Genomic DNA, 17808 nt, shown 5'->3' with positions numbered 1-17808 from the left:
GGAGACCTAAGGCTTGTTCCCTAGTCCTCGTCTCGTCTGGATCAAACCAACCAAGTTGTCTGCAATCATCTTTCCAAGTAAACTGGTTTGCTTTGAGCCCAGCAGGTCTGAAGGACCAAAGGAGCAGTTCCTGCAGCAGCACAGTAGCCACTGATACTGTGGGTGATGAGTTCACTGTAAGATAGCTTGTCTTCTGTTCTCACCTCCCAAGACGTGTTTTCCTGTTCCTTGTTTAGTGGTATTAGAAAATGAGGCTGACGGCACGGCTGCAGGCGAGGTGGCTCTGCAGCACTATGGCTTTGTGGGGTGTGTAGGGTCGATACCCTGTCTACATCTGCCTGTCTCTGCAGCTTTTCACTGGCAAGTTGTATTTCTCCGCCACTTGAGAGCGTGGCTGCTGGCCCGTGAAAACCTGCGTAGTCAGGGGAGGTGACAGCTGCTTGGTGCCCCCCTTAGGAAGTTTCTCAGGAGAATTTGTTAGGGCCTGATGAGGAGGTGGAGATAAAGAGACTTCTCTGTGTCGGTCCCTGTGATGCCAGAGGGGAGCAGCAGTCCTGTGAGCCTGCTGGGAGCTTCGCTGCAGAGTGGGGAGCAGAGCTGGGACCCACTGCTGTAGTGGCTCTTGTTTTTGTCATTCACAGCTGGCTGCTGATCCTGATCCGAACGTCAAAAGCGGCTCTGAGCTCCTCGATCGGCTTCTCAAGGTATTTTTTCTCTCTAGCTGAGAATCCTTGGTGCAGGCTGTGGGCACGTCCTGGCTGGGCACGTGTCTGTCCCCGAGGCTGCAGCCGCTAAAACCATCCCTGCTCAGTCCTGTGGCTACTGTCAAAACATTTCTTCCCCTCACTGACCGTAGCCTTTTAGATTGAGGAACTGGTGGCGATGTCAGGCAGCTGGGTCAAAGGGCTGGCAGGTTATCACAGTGTCACATGTGCATTCAGCTCTTGGGAGTGGGTGTCTGGAGGAGCAAGGTTTTAATTCAAGTGGAGTTGCAGCCCCATTCAAGGCAGCAGAAGGGCTGTTCCTCTGCTTCTCCTCCCTTGCCTAAGCAAGTAGCGATGTGAGCAGATCTGTTCTGCTGCTGATTCGAGGTGAGGGGCAGGGTTCGTAATTTGCTTGCCTACAGGCTTTTACTCTTGCAGACCTCCCAGGTTTTTTTTCTGCTGTTCAGAGGTGAGTGGTTCACTGCTAGGTACTGCCCTCACTCCTTCTCGTTATCATAGCAGTTAACACAGTCTCCGCATCGCCTGCTGCAAACCTTCTTGCTGGGAGATCTGCTCCACTGCCCTGGTGCCAGAGAGTTAGCCATGCAGCAAAACCCACCAGGCGTGTAGGAAGAGCTTTAAAGGAAAGCCAGGGTACTCTCCCACCCCTGGTACGCCTGGTTACATCAAAGGTGTTTGCTGATGTGTGCAACACACCACTGAGGCATGAATGGGAGAAGCTCTCATCCTCCATCTGTTCAGGCAGGCTGGCACAGAGCGGGCAGGAGCCTCCTTGTCTGGGTCCCACTCAGCGTTAGTCCCTGCCCAAGGGGAATTACTGGCTCGTCGGCTGAATAAACCACGTGATTCCTTCTCCCCAGGTCTCCTGACCTACAGACCCATGCATCAGCTGCTTGTCATCTGTTTCCTGTCATGTGCCTTAAAAAAGGCTGGGTGGGAGTGGCTGTGTGGACGTGGTGGTGGCCATCCCTCCTAACACATTCTGCTTGGGCTCTGCAGGACATCGTGACAGAGAGCAACCAGTTTGACTTGGTGGGCTTCATCCCACTGCTGCGCGAGAGGATTTACTCCAACAACCAGTATGCCCGCCAGTTCATTATATCCTGGGTAGGTACACACAGTGCCATGTGTGCTGACCAGTCCAAACTCCAAAATACCGTGACCCCTCAGCATCCTGTGTCTGGGCAAACAGCAGATATTTGCAGCAATGTGTGAACTTGGGCACCTGAATTTATATGGATGGGATTTTTTAAGGCAGCAGAGTTTTTCACCTGCTTCTTTAAATTGCCAACTTCCCGTCACCTCGCTTTTGTAGTCTCGGGGACATCATACTTCACTTCTGCCAGCCAGGTTCAGGACGTTGCATACCAAGTTAGAAAGTAAGAGTATTGCTGGTATAAATGGCTATACTGGATCTAGAGGTTACAGTCTCCCAAGGGGCAGTGCCAGACTGCTTTCCATCACCCAGCAGCGATATGGAGGGATGTCACTCTCCAGGAGGCAAAGTATCTCTCTGCCTGCTTTCTCCTTTCTGTGCGAGGCAGAGGCTCTCAGTGCCTAGCCCGGCTCTGGGGAGAACGTGCCTCTGCGCGCTCGCTTTCAGCCGTACTGTGTGCCATCCCAGGTCTGCCTGCACGCATCTTGGCAGTCATTCCTGATCCCTGCTGCATTTTACAGAGCTGTGACTAGAAACATAGCGATGCTGCAGGCTGATCGCTTGCTTCCTCTGCTAACTCAGCTTCTTTCTGAGATGGGCAGCTCTGAATTCCTCAGTATTGTGCCAGATTTGTGCTGGTGATGTCAGTTAGCTTCTGCAAAACTCACCTCTTCTTTCTTATTCCTTCCCTGAGCTAGATCCTGGTTTTAGAGTCTGTGCCTGACATCAACCTCTTGGATTACCTGCCAGAAATCCTGGATGGGCTCTTCCAGATCCTGGGAGACAACAGCAAGGAGATACGGAAAATGTGAGTGTGGAGGCTGGCCGAGTGCGAGGGCTGTGTCTTGCTCAGTCTGTCCGTCACCATCTTCATTTATTTGCAGCTCTTGTGTAACTGCAGCAAAACCACATGTGCATGGTGGGAGACAGAGCAATCTGGCTGTCTTGGTGAATCAAACTGTCCTTGACAAGGGCCTCCCTTCCCCAGCTTGTTGTGGCTGGAGTGGCTGTGGAGGACACTGTGGTCTGTGCTGGGGGACCAACTGTTTTGGCTCAGCTGAGTTGTTGCCTTCCCGGCCCTTGCACCCAGTATCAGAGCCACAGAAGCTCACGTGTGCTTGAGGTATGAGCTCTGTGAACAAGTTTGTAGCGTCTGAGCCTCTCTCAGCAAGGTTGAGCACCAACCCAGCTTCTCCTGGGTGGAGAAGAGAGGCAAGCATTGCAAGCTTGCTCCTCAGATCCATTGCTGGTCTCAAGACAGAAGCATTTTGAAGCACAGCCTGCGTGTTCTCAGGGAGGTCAGAGGATCTTGGCTTCTTGCACTGGAAGGGAGTAAAACTGAACCTGTTCTGTAGGGCACAAGGAAGTGGTGAGACTGGATTGGGTCTGTCCCACTGCCAAACCCTCCTGGGTCTATCCCACTGCTAAGCCCTCCTGGATCCTCCCCACTGCTTTGGTTCCTGGTGTCTGCTTGTTGAGGAACAAGCACTGAAAGCTTTGGGTATCACCTGCCCTGCTGCTGCCCTCTCTGCTCCGCATCCCAGGCACACCTCCATCTCAGCAGAGCCTGTGTGGCTCTTAAGGGATTTGCAGGAAGGTGCGGGGGGCTCCAGACCCTTCCTTGCATCTGTGCAGTCTCTGCCTTGGGGCAAGGTGAGCTTGTCAGCCTTGTTCTTCCTGGCCCTGCCCCTGTGCGGAGGCATGCCTGCTGTGCCACCAGCATCCTTTCTATATATGTGTCTAGTAGACTGGTCTCCGGAACTTCTCTGTAATGTCTCCAAGGTGACAGCACTAATCACCTGCTCTGCCTCTCTGCAGGTGCGAGGTGGCTCTCGGGGAGTTCCTTAAGGAGATCAAGAAGAATCCTTCCAGCGTCAAGTTTGCAGAAATGGCCAATATCCTGGTGATCCACTGCCAGGCGGCGGGTGAGTTGCAGGTAGCATCTGCCTCTGCGTTTGTGGTGCCCACCATAGGTTGAGGCCAGGAGTTTTCCAGCAGGTCCTTCACCAGCTCACCCACTTGCCTTTTCTTGGTCATTGTGCATGCAAATCCCGCTGAAAGCAGGGGAACAGGCAGCTCCCACAGTTGGCACTGCTGCTTTTGTACTGCTCAAATACAGGTCTGGCATCCTCCTGAAGCAGAGGTACCTGACAGTAAAATATCTGGCTGCGGATGGCACCTGTGGGTATCCAGCACATCCAGAAGGATCTCCTTAGGGACAGGAGACTTAAGCATGATGTGCCTGACGCTTTGTGTTAGTGCTGTGCTGTAGCTCCTATGGGTCTGCTGTGTAGGTAGTGGCAGAGGGTTACAGGTGTAGTTAGATGTGTTTCCTGAGAAGGATCTTGTCTGTGAGCTGTGCTCATTGATCTTAAACTGCTCTTCAAATGTTACTGAATGGGAGTCGGTTTCTTATGAGATAGAAAAATAGAAATGGATGAAGACTGCTTGTTCTTGATTAAACTGATGCCAAATGAATTTACACTGCTCAAGCCTGAAATGTGGCCTTGCGTTGGCCGACTCGCCCAGCAGTGCTCCCTTTTTTCAGGACCTGGGGAGGTTAATAAAACCCCAGCTCGAGGAGTGATGCTTGACTCAGACACACAACTGCTACAGGTGTGACAGAGGAAATATCCTTGTGCATTGGGGAGCTGGACAGAATATTTGTAAATGAGGAAACATGGGTTATGGATTGAACTGGGTTAAGTCTGAAACCGAGTGATTGCATTTAATCTCAGCCTCACTGCAGATTCAGGTTTTGTCTGTCTCTGGGACTAAGCTGTCCCAGACAAGGATCTCTCTGGACTAGTGATTCTGGATGGAGCAGAGGCAGCTTTCTGCTTGCAGGTGGTCCTTGCCCTGTGGAGCTTGCTCAGCTGCCAGTGCTGTCCTTTCCCTCACCTTTGCTTGTCTGATGTCTTCCAGATGACCTGATCCAGCTGACGGCCATGTGCTGGATGAGGGAGTTCATCCAGCTGGCTGGCCGGGTGATGCTGCCTTACTCCTCAGGGATCCTGACTGCTGTCCTGCCGTGTCTCTCCTATGATGATCGCAAGAAGAGTATCCTTGTAACTTGGAGCTGCTCCCATTCCTGCTACAGCAACCCAAAGGGAAGTGCCTGTTTCCTGCCCCTGGGGCGCAGGGCCAGCTGCATAGCTGGAGAGGGCCAGGATAAGTCCTCCCACCAAGTGCTAGAACCCACACTAGCCCTTTGGACGTGAAGGGGGTTGCAGTAGCTGGGCTGGGGAAGCCCTGATGGGGCTGCAGTGGCTTCTCCATGGCTGGCCAGATGTGGCACATAGCCACATGTGGGACTGTGTGTTCCTTACAATGCCTACATTCAGACATCAAGGAAGTGGCAAACGTGTGCAACCAGAGCCTGATGAAGCTGGTCATCCCAGAGGACGATGAAATGGACGAGGCCAAGCAGACCCTACCAGCAGAGCCCACCTCAGAGGAGTCCCTTTCCAAGCCAGAGGCAGCGTCCAGCAGTGAGTTCCCATTTGTGTGAACCATTAGAGGTGTGAGGAAGGCCAAGGGGAAGGTCCTCAAGAAGTTCTTGAGTTGGTTTGGTGTCCTGGGGCAACTCAGGGCACGTGGGACCTGTGTGCTTTCTTTGAGCCTTGTGTCCTGTTTGACAGATGATCCTCTGCTGAGGCAGACGTGTTTGGTGCTGTCTGCGTAGCAGGGTCACTGTGATCTGGGCTGGAGCCCGAGCAGTGTGGCAGTGCTGTGTTCCCTGGTGAGCACCCCCATCCCCTCACTGTGCTTCACTTTAGCTTAGTCATTAAGTTGACCTGAAAAAGATAATTTATAGTGCAATGTTTAGTGTCTTGCTACATAACATGGGAAGAGAATAGACCACCTGTCCGGCAGTTGCTGGTTTGGGAGGAGCTACCGTCTGCCAAAGGAGAGCTCAGAGAGCTGTGTTAGTCCTGGGAGAGCATCAGCGTGTACATGGAGGATGCCTGTGTTGGGGAAGGGTAGAGAACAGAAACGAGAAGAATTTTGGGTCCTTTCCACATTCATGTTACTCTTGAGACCATCACGTGGGTATTGTCACAGTCCTAAAATTTCTAGAACAGAACAGGCAAAAGTTTGCAAGCAGGATGGGAGACCAGGAAGAGGGTTCAAGTGAGAAGAAATTAAGCAGAGAGGGTCCTGGTGGACCAATGCCTGAAAACAGCAGCAGCTTTAACCTTCCAGCATCCCTTTGAAGCTGTTGACCTGGGATGACTACATGCTACTTCTGGTATATCTTTGTCCAGGCATATGAAATACGTGTAACATTTAAATGACGTGGGCTAATCTGTTGTTTTCTTCTGGGGCTGCACATTCAGCCCGGTGCTCTTCTGTAACACACCCGCAAGTGGCTTTTGGAAAATCCTGCCATAAGAGGGAGCAGGAAGGTGGGAATTAAAAGGCTGAAGGCTTTTATTGTGCAACAGCAGCTGGGTTGAAGGCAGGGAGTCAGGGAGCTGCAGGGCCGGCAGGAGCAGGCAGGAGCTGGCAGCAGGCAGCACAGCATTGGTGGTTCAGTGGTAGAATTCTCGCCTGCCACGCGGGAGGCCCGGGTTCGATTCCCGGCCAATGCAGTAGTGTTTTTGGAAGACATGGAGGGGAAAAATCTAGTGCTGTAGCACAGCAGTGAAAATTTAACTTTTTTTATTCCTTATTTGTCCCAAGAATACCTCCTTTTATTAAAACCTAGTAGAAGAGCTTGAAAACATTCAACAGAAAGTTTAATTGCTTTAATCTCTACCCCTTTGGGGTCAGGTTGCACTTGAAGCAGGCAGGATCAGATAAACCTGTGATGCTTTTGCATCGCAAACTCAGCTCTGCTCCCTGGTTGTGCTGATGTGGCGGTGCCACCGTGTGTGAGTAGAGGCTGTTGGCACAAGGGGGCATGAAGAGTCAAGTTCATCCTGTCGTGCTTTGTCACGGTGCTTGTAAGACCCAGTTTTAGCACAGAGCAGACTGGAAAGCTGTTTGGGTTGCTTGGCTTCCACATGGATTCATGCTGTGGGAGAACTGACCAGGTGGAGATGTCCTGGGTTGGATTCAGCCTTTCCTGTGCTTGTGTGGTATCTCTAGGCGTTGAAATCTGGATGATGAAAGGTAGCTCTGCAGTTCTGAGCTCCTTCTTTGGGAATGGTTGAAACAGTCAGAAGGATGTGTCTGGGTCTCCATTACAGAGGAAGAGACCCAGTTTGGGGCAGAGGTCTAAAGCTGTGCAGCCTGCATTTTGCCGGGTGAGTGCTGTCCTCCACCAGCTTCGCCCAGTACCTCTGGCATTGGAGAAGGGTTTGACAAGGAGTGTAAGATGCCTGCTGCAGGCAGAAGGGATCCTCAGGTTCTCTGGACCCTCAGACAATGGATGGTGATGTCTTTGCAGAAGGTCATGCAGCTAGCTTTCCAGCCTCCACCTTCCCTGCCGTCCCACTAACTGTGTCTCCGGTTTACCTGCCCCCAGGCTCTCTGGATGCATCCGGTGACTCGAACTTCAGCAACAGCAGTGTCTTCACAGTAACCAGGTAGGGTATGTTTGTTGCTTCAGAGGGGCTTGAGAAGAAGGGAAGGCTTCTCAGGGTACACACAGTGACTGACAGATGCTGACAAAGCTGTGGAGAAAGATGGTCTGGGCTGAAAAACAGTTGGGGTCTCCTGGGTCACAGTGGGGTGGACGACTGGGGATGCTGTAGGAGCTGACTGCTTCTCTCTGATGCATTTGCACCAAAATTTCTTGACTTTGTGGTAAATTGAGGTGTTTTCCCCTGCAGGAGACCTTGCAAAGCCCCCTGGGGAGGTCTGGGGAGGCAGCAAGTGCCTGTGCGTTCAGGGTTCTGCACCTCGCCTGCCTTCAAGCCCCCATGGTGGCGCACTCCGGCTTAAAGAGATAGGGTGGAAGTGGGGAGAAGGTGAATGGTTGCCTTGGTTATGGCTCTTTGTAGCTTGGCTAAAATAGGAGACGTTTGGTTCCCTCCTGCCTTTGCAGAGGAATGGTGGTAGTGGAACAGTGATGTGCTGGTTGGCCAGAGATGCAGAGGCCTTCTGAGAAGGTGGTACGTGAACTGTCTGGGGCTGGCAGAAGAGCCTGGAGAACGCTGGCCCTGCTGCTGGGCACCGCAGCCTTCTGTGCTGCAGTCCTGGCAGCCCACCAGTGGGCTTGTGCCTGGGGCCATGTTGTTCAGCTCCAACTGCCGGAGAGGCAAGGGGTCTCGGCAGCATTTGCTGCCAGCCTGTCCCCCTGCCAGCTTTGCGTGGCATTAGTCAGCCCTGCGCCCGCAGAGAGCAGCTCCGTGCCCAGCACAATCTCTCCCAATATCTCATCTATCTCTTCTGCAAATACCTTTCTTCCCATCCAGCTGTCAGTGAATTTGGGGACACATCCATCTACTTTTGTAATGCATCTTCCCTTTCCTCCTGCTGCCTGCAGTTCTCTTCCTCGGAGGTCGTGATTTCCAACAATTTTATTGTGCTGATGCATGTATTTATTTGTTGCTGTGGGCCCCGAAATAGGACGCGTTACGCTATCTGCATCCTACCAGCGTGATGCCCATCATAATGCATCCTAGAGCAATGCAGGCGTCAGCTTTTCAGGTTGATGGTCTGTACCCTCTGTTCCTTTTTTGCACTCATGCAAAGCCCAGCTACTGCCTGGTCTTAATCATGCCCCTAATTTTTTCCTCTCTTGAAAGCACAGGTCTTTTCATTTGTGTCTAGATTTTCGTTTATGGTTGTTAAATGGTTTTCCCTGGCTTTCCTGCTGTGTCCTGGCCTTCCTCACCCCTTAAAGTTTAGCAGGTGCAGAAGTGGGTGTGCATAGGGCTGAAATTGGGAAGGGGAAGGAAAAGGAGAGGTGTTAAGTCAAGACAAGTGATAACTGCAGCTCTGTGCTGAAGAGCTTGCACGTGAGGGAGAGAGGGAGTGAAGACCAAAGGGGGACAGATGCAGGGAGAGCTGGAGTGACTTGATCACAGTGTCACCAGGAGCTGGGAGGAGAACGGCTGCCTAAGCTGAAGCAGTCTGCCAGCTCCCCGGGCACTGGGGAAAACCGTCTGGGACGGGATGCAAGACTCTTCGCGTCTCTAAGAGACCTGATTTTGCAGAGAGTCTTGTTCTTGAGCCCTCCTAACCTCTGTTAAAGTGGACACTCCAGGTTTTACCCTGGGGTTTACCTGCCCTGAAGCCCTTTTCCCCATCCTGTGTGATGTCTGCTGGCTCAGCATTGGGACCCGAAACATTTTCACCATGGTACCTGTTGTGGGGGACTGGCATGGGGCTGGGGGGCTGTACCTGGCCAACAAGAGCCCCAGGTACCTGCCTGGTGCTCCATCTATTCCTCAGGCTGTCTGGCTTGGCTGTGGAGCCAGGGGAAGGTGAGAGCTGGCACCTACAGCCAGCTGCAGCCTAATTCACACCAGGGAGCAGGCAGCTGCCTGCATGCTGAATGCCCACTGGGTGTCAAGACAGGACCACAGGAAACCATAGCATTGCTTGGAAAAGCTGGGAAGCCTGCAAGCAGAGGAAGTTGCAGCTGCCTTTTAAGATGAAGTCACTCTTTGCTTGTGTTTTTGTTCATGTCCCCCCCGCTGCTTCCCCCAGTCTCCCCGGCGAGAGAGTGATGGAGCATGGCCCAGCGCCAGGCATCCAGCTCTCACGCCCCCTTCTCCTGCCCTCCCCACACAGCCATCTGCAGAGGGATAGCACTGCAGCAGCGACTAAAGGAGGAGGACCTCGGTCAGCGGGGGCGGAGGAGCTCACGGCCCCGCGGCTGCAGAGGGATGTCTTCCATGGAGATGCTATCCAAGAAGATGACGAGGTCTGAATGCTTGATGCATAGATGCTGGGCATGTTCCTATGACCACAAACTGACACATGCGTCCCCCCCGCTCCTAGAACGTGCTGTTGGCAACCCAAAATGCTGCTAGGGTAATTGCCAGCTTCACTTGGAGGGACCTTCCTGGTGCCATTTACTAGGAAATTAAGACTGTGCCTGTGCTGAGACAAAACTGACTCCTGGGGGAGCCTGGCTGCACAGGGCTGGAAGGGCTCTGTGGCTCCCTGTGCAGGTGGGGGTCCCTCCTTCCAGCTTCTGCCAAAACTGCCTGTCATTGGAAGTGGACCAGAACCATAATGCAGAAGCACTGGAGCCTTCCTGTGGCCTAGCTGACCATGCTGATGCTGCGATTGCTGGTGTGAGCCTGGATCAGGAAGGGGAGTTGGAAGTGTGGCTGCTGGAGCAGAGCCCAGGCTTCCTTCCGTCAGTCTGAGCTGCTGCAGGAGAAGATGCAGATGTGTGTCCTGCATCACTGGACCAAAACAGCTGGAAAGTGCCTTTTAGGCTCTTGTAACTGTGTTGGCATTTCGGTACAAGACCTGGACAGTTTGAGACAATTTCCTGACCATGCTGCTGGTTGGACAGTCAGGCACAGCTGGCCAGTGGTCAGCAGGGCTGCCTGGGTTAGATGCATGGTGGTTGGACAAGGGTGATGGGACCACGGTCCCTCTCCAAACAAGATAAGGGATATGGGGGCTCTGGAAAAGCCTTTGTGGTCATTATTGCTGCAAGGAAGGCTTCTTGTTTTGGGTGATGTTCAGGGACACATGGACACGTAAAGCTGCTTGTTTCGCTGCAGAAAGGGCAAACAGCTGCCACGTGGCTTAACTGCCCGAGTCTGCATTTAAATCGGACTTTTCAATGTGGTAGTTAGAGCTTAGTACAAAGCTAAATTTGCTGCTGCGTGTCTCATGCTGGAAGTTGTAGCCCCGTGCCCAGAGCCTGCGGCTCTCAGGCCCAGGGTGTCCTCTTGGGAAGGCTCCTCCTGACCTTTCTCTCCAGCCTGGAGTGAGTAGATGGGTTCCCTTCGCTGCTCCCACTGCGCCGTTGGGTGGATGAGCTGGAGGGGGATGTGGGGCACTCTGCACCAGCCCTTCTCGTCGTGATCTACATCTCGCTGGACTGGGTGCCTCTGCCTAGACCTTCTCCTCATCGCTTCCCTGGGAGATCAGCTTGCGCTGGTGCTGCGGGCACTTCCAGTACTTGGAAACCGCAGTAAGCAGAAGGAAGCCAAGAGCGCCAAAATAAGAGCAATGGAGGACGAGAAAGCGACAGCTTGTGGCACCGATAGCAGAGAGGAGCTATTTACCTCCTGGCCACTGGCTCAAGCCTGTTGAGCAGCACAGCTGCCAGCCCGTATGGGAGCTGCCCTTGTGACTTGGACCACAATAAAAGAACCTGGATATTTCCACCCTTGGCAAAGCCACTTCGCTGGGCCTGCTTAAAGGCTAGAGCCTGGCCTTGACCTTAACCTTGTCTGAAAACGGGGTCAGGAAAGCAGCTGGGCCGGGCAGGAGGCCAGGAGGGAGATGACAGCTCAGGCATTGGCAGAGAAAAGGCGACCGCTGAGGAGAGAGATGGTAGAAGCCCTTGAAGAAAGGGGAGAAATGAGAAAATGAGTTGATAAGGGATATGGGGTGAAAAAAATTGCTGTGGGTTGATCACAGTGGGAAAGCAAGCACCGTTCCATGCTGGAGGATGCTTTCTGAACTTAGGGGATGTGCTGGGAGATAGGTCTCCTGCCTCACCACTCAGCTTGAGCAAAGTGTACCAGTATTCAGAGGCTGGAGCCTGCTGCAGCCCCCATCATTGCTCAGTTTGCCTTAAAAACATGTTCTTGCCTTCACAGCCGAACCACGGAGGCAGTGCTAGGGCCACGTTCATCCTCCAGAGGAGAATCTGGGGTAGTGGGTTAGATGGAAGCAATTGCATCTGACATCTGCCCTGCCGCAGATGCCGGCGCTGGGAGCTGGCGTGGCAGGCCCAGAGGATCGCATTAACGCAATGCCATTACTGCTGCTCCTGCTCCGCCCTGCCTGGGGATTAAGGAGAGCTGGGGTGAGCTGTGAGCCCACGTCGGAGCTGCGGCAGTGCTCACCATGCTCAGCTGCTGCCTTCCTCCCTGGAAAGGCAGCAGCCCATAGGAATCTGGTGCTGCTCCATCTCAAAGGCAGAGGAATGTGGTCGGTGGGAGATTTTTAGCCCAATTTCACGTGTTCATCAGACCCCTTGCCTCTCAGGATGGTGCCCTGGTTTTGTGCTGAGTAAACAAGCTACTTCTCTGCTGGCAACCCCCCTGAAAAGGTTTGTCTGGGTAGATGCGGGGAGAGGATAGCCAGCGAGCTTTGCCCAGCCACCATCCCTTTTAGCAGGGAGGGGCTGAGGCCAGCAGAGCCGCCGGGCGGTGGTACCTGGCATGGCTGGGGTCTGGCTGACTCGAGGGGAGCCTGGCGCTGCCAGCTGCCTCCTGGGGTCAGCTCGAGTGGATGTTGGCTTGAGCCACCTAGGCTCTGCCGAGGTACCGCATCACTGGGGAAGGGCTTTTCACAAGCAATTTTGACACAAGCCAGTCTGGAAACGGCTTGTTGCTGTGCTGGCAGAGGTCCAGCGTCCTCTTCTAACAGTGCCATGGCAAACCATGCCACCCTGCCTCACAGCAGCGTGGAGCGGGTGGATGTGACAGCATCAGGGCCACCTCCAAACCAGCCGGCTTCACGCACTGCTTCTCTGTGCCATCCTTTCTGCCACTTCCCTCTGAAAACACACATTACCCTGAGGGTTTTTTTCCCCCCATCCTGCACAGGCGATGCATATTTTGGTGTGGACATATAATCAGGTCGAGGATTCATACTCCTCTTCCATCGGGAGCCCTGTGCTGGGTGGGTGGCAGGCTGTGCCACTGCAGCGGGAGCTGGTTTTGCAGGAAAATCACATACGGTGCTTGCTCAGGCTGGCTTAAATGGCCTGGGACGCTGCTCCCTTGGACATCTCCTCTCCCACACTCCCTGTGCGCTGGGTCCCTTCTTCCCTTCGGTTCTGCACATCTGAGCATTTGGCCCTCGGCTGTTGTTTGCAACATCAAAGTGAAACTTAGTCCAACTCAAAATGCAATTTGCAGACCCCAGCGTCTGTTACGTGAGGCAAATCAAGCATTCAGATCTCTGCAGGGCTGTGAGGGGCTGCAGCCTCCTCGTCTCGCCCTTACGACGTGTGTCCTGGGGAAGATCAAATCCTATTAAGCCGCAGCTCTACTTGCAAATTATACCATGAGAAATCTGCCCCTTAGGATTTCTTATCAAACGAGATGCAGAGCAGCCCTGCGCATGCTAGAAAAATCGGCAAAGTCTGGTCCAGCCTTGAATAATTCAGTAGCTTGCGTAGGACAGGACTGACTTAGCTCTTCAGTGTAACTACCTTTTGGAGGTCTGCTTCAACTATCTGGCCTTCAGCCATCTCAGGTCCAACCTTCTCTCCTTAACCATGTCTCCTGAGACAGGTACTTCCCACGTCCTTGCTGTTGAGGAGGTGGGAAACTGTCAGGTAGACTTCAGGATCACAAACAAGACAAACGCCATAACATGACCTCTTCTCTGTTGGGATCTCCTGTCCCAGTGCAGTCCCAACTGTATGGAAAATGACTGGAGAATAAGAGTTAAGGGTCTGTAGGCTGTTGGTGTTACAAAAGAGGCAATGTCCTGGTGAACAGGGGAGTTGTTTGCTTTCATCCCTGCTTGATGACCAAGAGTTAGCCTCATCTTTTGGGAAACAAGATGATGTTATCAAGACAGCCTTGTAGTTGAGAGCTACATCCCAAAAATACTGCCAGCCAGGGCACCATCTGCAGTCCTCAGCACGAGTCTGCTGGGATTAGCAAACTGGCTGTCCTCACCTGGTAGGGTGGCCCCAACTAGTGGAGTCTGAGGACACGTGGGTTGATGTCCTCTGGACATGTTTGAGCTGGTCAAACCTGAGATGGATCCTGAGTGCATTTTATGGATCATCTAGTCTTTGAACCCCAAACCTGGTTTCTCAACGCAGCCATGGTACTGGATTCATCTAACATGGTGTCTTGTCACGTGTAAGTGCCAGCTTTTTGGGGAAAGTGGAAGCCTGGAAGAGTTCTGTTGTTCCTAAAGCAAGTTTTTTTGGTGTGTTGCTGTGTCTCTCGTTGTGCTTCCCCATCTCATGATGCCAGTCAGCTACCTGTGCCACAGAGGCAAACCTGGCCATGCCCACCCATGACCCCACGAGCTTGCAAGCCTGGAGCTTGCTTCCTGACTGTTGGAACTCTTGAAGACATGAGCGCAGATGTTGGGTTTGCCGTGAGCAGATCTGGATACACAGAATAAGAAATGTGGGTGGCCAGGCCGAGTGGGGCAGAAGCAGGCCAAGGGGACAGTTGAGATTTCCTAGGGTCTGAGCTGTTTGGTGCAGCCCCCGGTTGCAGACCTCCCCACCATGGGAGGAGTGAGTTGGACATGACAGCACTGAACCAGCCCCTTTCCTTTCCGTGCAGCTGTGAGAGGATCCAGGTGACCCTGAACCTTGATGGAATAGTTCAGGTGCTGGACTGCCACCTTCATGACACATCCATTGGGATGATGACCAGAATTGCAGTGTTGAAATGGCTCTACCACTTGTACATCAAGACTCCTCGTAAGGTAAGTCAGGGACGCAGCACGTGAGCCTGTTGCTTCCTCTGTGGGACTAGGTTTCTCCACTCCCAGCTTGCTCCATGCCTTTGAATTGACTGTAATTATCTTGGTAGTGTTACAACCAAGTTTCCACCTGCCTTTTTCTGAGAAGGCTTTGGCTGCTACATACCCAGTAGCTTAAGGAAGAAAAGCTCTCTAGCTCATGTAAAATGCTGGTGAAGCTTTCAGCTGTCTCCCGTGGGGTGAGAGATCCTGTGGCAGGGGGTGGCCAGGCCTGTAGGACTGATGCCATCTGTCCTTCTGGTTCTAGATGTTCCGACACACCGACAGCCTCTTCCCCATCTTGCTGCGGACCCTCTCAGACGAGTCGGATGAGGTAAGTGCTGCAGCTACTGCAGAAGGTCCTCCTGAAGTCTTACCGTTTCTACATGTAGCTGGGCTTTGGATTTCTTGGGTTGAACAGAGGGATTTTTGTGGGGCTTGGCCAATGTGGCACTGGGGAGTTTAACCCTGTTGGCTAAACTGAAGAAGACCCAATGCAGAGCCTGCTGGTAGCTGCCTGGCTGAAAGTTCTGCTGTTTTGGTTAGACTGGTGCGGTTTGGACCCTCTATAAACCTTTTCCTCCACCTCAGAGAGTTGGTCAGTCGAAGGCAACTGCTAAAAATCCTTTCTGTCTGCCTGGGAAGACAGCTGGGGCTTCAGGTCCCGGAGCTGGTGTCTTTCCCTGGGGCTGGGTTGTGTTCAGATCCTCGGTGAGTGGGAACTGGAGTGCTCTGCAACAGCTCTGTAGAGATGTGAGGGGTTTGTGTCCAGCCAGCACTGCAGAATCCAGGTTGTGAGGTGCTAGCAAGGCAGGGTCAACGTTGCCTGGTGGGGCTCCAGCAAATGCCTGGTGACATCAGGTTGGCTGGGAACTGCTCTGCTTGGAAGTGAGCAAAGAAAGTCAGGCAGCAATGAGTGAGCCAGCTTGCCCTGCCTTCACTCACCAGCCTGCGCCTTGTCCTCCCAGGGCAGTGCTCTTCATCTCCCAGGCTGCTTCCTTCCCGAGATGCTGCACCATTTTCCCATTTCCTTGTCTTCCTTCCTCACCCCTCTTCCCTGCCGCCAGTCATCTCAATTTTGGCATCTTTGGTGTCTTCTCCCCCTCTCCATTGCGCCCTGGAGCATTTCTAGTGCTTGGGTGGGAGGCTGGCAGCTTCAGCACACAGCTGGCCCAGGCACGGGTAGTGCTTTTGCCATCAGCTGGATACTTCTTGCCCAGAGCTGTGAATGATCCTGGCTGGCTGGCTTCTCAGCCCAGACTTTCCTCGTGGAATAAAAATCAAGCACTGTCTGCTTTGCCTTACACGCTCAGGGCATCAAACCCCAACCACGCAATAAATCCCGTGTGCGAGAGGGTCGTTATGAGAGGAGGGAAGGGAAAAAACAAGTGAAGGAATGACTTGCAAAGGCAAGCAACTGCCTGGCCATTTTCCATACCCTGCTGCTTACAATGCAAACCTTTCCAAAAGAGTCCCCAAGCACACATCTGCCTTTGCAACGCTCTAGAAAGCCTGCATCTTGCAGATAGTCTCTCCAGCTTGGCAGGAGATCACGGTGAGTCATGTTGCAATTACACTGCTTATTAATATTTGAAAAAAGCAGTGAAGAAAGGACCCTGGTGATGCATTTCCTCCATGTGACATAACTGGGAATGGCTCAAAAGTAATTTTAAGCTGATTTATTTAATCCTGTCTTCTATTTATTTAAATGTTCGGAGGGGTTTTTTTTCTAAGGAAATCCATAGACGAGTCAATCCATTAAACACCACTGCTCAGTTGGCTCCTGACCAGGTTTGCTGCTCTCTGCAAAGGAAATAGAAATGACCAAAATAGTAGGGGGGTTTTGAGCTGGGCATTTTTGGGAACGATGAGGATGGACTGAGCAAGCTAACCTGTAGTGTCAGTGCCTGGTAGGAAAGGGGATGCGGGGTGCTCTCTTAGCCATTACTCCCTGCTCAGTACTGTATTTGTATGCACATTCACATTGTCCTGGAGCGGATCACGATCCCCAGAAGCTCTTAGCTGACGAGCCGGGGATCATCAGGTTAGTGTGAGATCTTACGTGAGCTAACCCATCGGCTCTTTGACGAGGAAACATCTCCCTCCCTTTCCAGGTAGGGCTCCACACGCTGTGTAGTGTAGCACAAGATGTACACACATTTAGGGGGTTTTTTTGCCGTCTTCATCCTGTGATACTGCCTTCCCAAGGGAACCTGGCTGGGCAGCAGTACCAGTACCATCTTTCTTCCCACCAAGGTTGGACATCCTTTTGCAGTGCCTGCGGATCCTCCAGCCCCCATGCATGGTTTGGATGATAGCTGTTGCTCTCCTGATGCACTCTGAAGCTGTCCGGGAGCAGTTGTTTCTCCCTAGCTCATCACCAAAGCAGAATCTGGCTTTGGAGGGTCAAGGCTTTGCATCAGACTGAAGGACTGTGCTCAGGCACCTTATTTTTAAGGTTTTGTCTTGCTGAGCTGCTCTGAGTCTCTTGTGTGCACTTGCCATAAATAATCAAGCCCAAAGCAAGGAGACACTCGCGCTGGATGGAGCCAGATCTGTGCCCTTTAAGTTGTCATGCCTGGTTTTTATCGTTCAACTAGCACAAGGTGTTGCACCACCTCCACTGTGCTGAACAGGGGCCAGTATCTCATGCTGCATCTGCGGCGGCCTGAGTCATCTCAGCCTTCTCTCCTGTTCCCGTTCATACCCAGTTCTCCTGTGCCTGTAAAGAAATGGTCAAGAGACCTAGTTAAGATTCACAAAGGCAGCGCAGAGAAGTTGGAGCAGAGCTGAAGCAAGCAGTTCCCTTTGATATGTAGACAAGTTGGGATACAGGATTCCTGGCTGTCAGATGCTGTGCTGCTGCACTGCGTCACCTCGTGCTGGTTCCCGTGCTTTCCTGGCAGGGAGATACTCCATCCTGCATTTGAGACCTGGTTTTGAAGGCAATCTTAAAAGCCCTGGTTAAAATTTGATGTACTTAAAAACTTCCTTACAGCACTAACACTAACAGAATCCTGCTGGGAGTGGGTTTTTCTGCACAAGCTGCTCCTTTCTTCGGTGCAAGGGTCGCAGTCCTGACCCCTGGTTGAAGAATTGATGTTAGAAAAAGTGAAAAGTCAAAGCCCAAATGCTCTTCGGGAGCAGTGGGTTGCATCTTTCCACCTGCACATTAAAAGAACCACTGCTGGTAGGCAGTGCTGAGAAGAAGACCTGTTCTTCGAGTTATCTCCCTCTGCAAGCTCCTGGAGCAAAGGCAGCTTCTGATGCAGCTGTTCAGTTCCCTGGGTCCTTTCTGGCAGGACCCAGGTGCTGAGTTCAAGCGGACACAACAGGTGGTGAGGGCATCTCTGAGAAAACCATGAAGCAGTGACACTGCTGGTTTTCTTT

General features: G+C 52.6%; 1 protein-coding gene and 1 non-coding gene across 2 annotated transcripts in view; both read left to right on the top strand.

Moving 5' to 3' along the window:
* VAC14 (VAC14 component of PIKFYVE complex) overlaps window positions 1-17808 on the top strand; it is a 64093-nt gene that overhangs the window by 6358 nt on the left and 39927 nt on the right. Inside the window, exons 4-12 of the mRNA XM_040615271.1 lie at window positions 642-704; window positions 1725-1832; window positions 2580-2689; window positions 3700-3806; window positions 4807-4941; window positions 5226-5372; window positions 7355-7415; window positions 14238-14382; window positions 14687-14752. Coding sequence (XP_040471205.1) covers window positions 642-704; window positions 1725-1832; window positions 2580-2689; window positions 3700-3806; window positions 4807-4941; window positions 5226-5372; window positions 7355-7415; window positions 14238-14382; window positions 14687-14752 — 942 coding nt within the window. The remainder of the gene's footprint in view (window positions 1-641; window positions 705-1724; window positions 1833-2579; window positions 2690-3699; window positions 3807-4806; window positions 4942-5225; window positions 5373-7354; window positions 7416-14237; window positions 14383-14686; window positions 14753-17808) is intronic.
* Window positions 6406-6476, top strand: TRNAG-GCC. The gene has a single exon. It is a non-coding gene; the product is annotated as a tRNA-Gly (tRNA).

Source organism: Falco naumanni, chromosome 15 (genome assembly GCF_017639655.2).
Source record: "Falco naumanni isolate bFalNau1 chromosome 15, bFalNau1.pat, whole genome shotgun sequence".
NCBI lineage: Eukaryota > Metazoa > Chordata > Aves > Falconiformes > Falconidae > Falco > Falco naumanni.
This window is presented reverse-complemented; position numbering and strand designations above follow the sequence as displayed.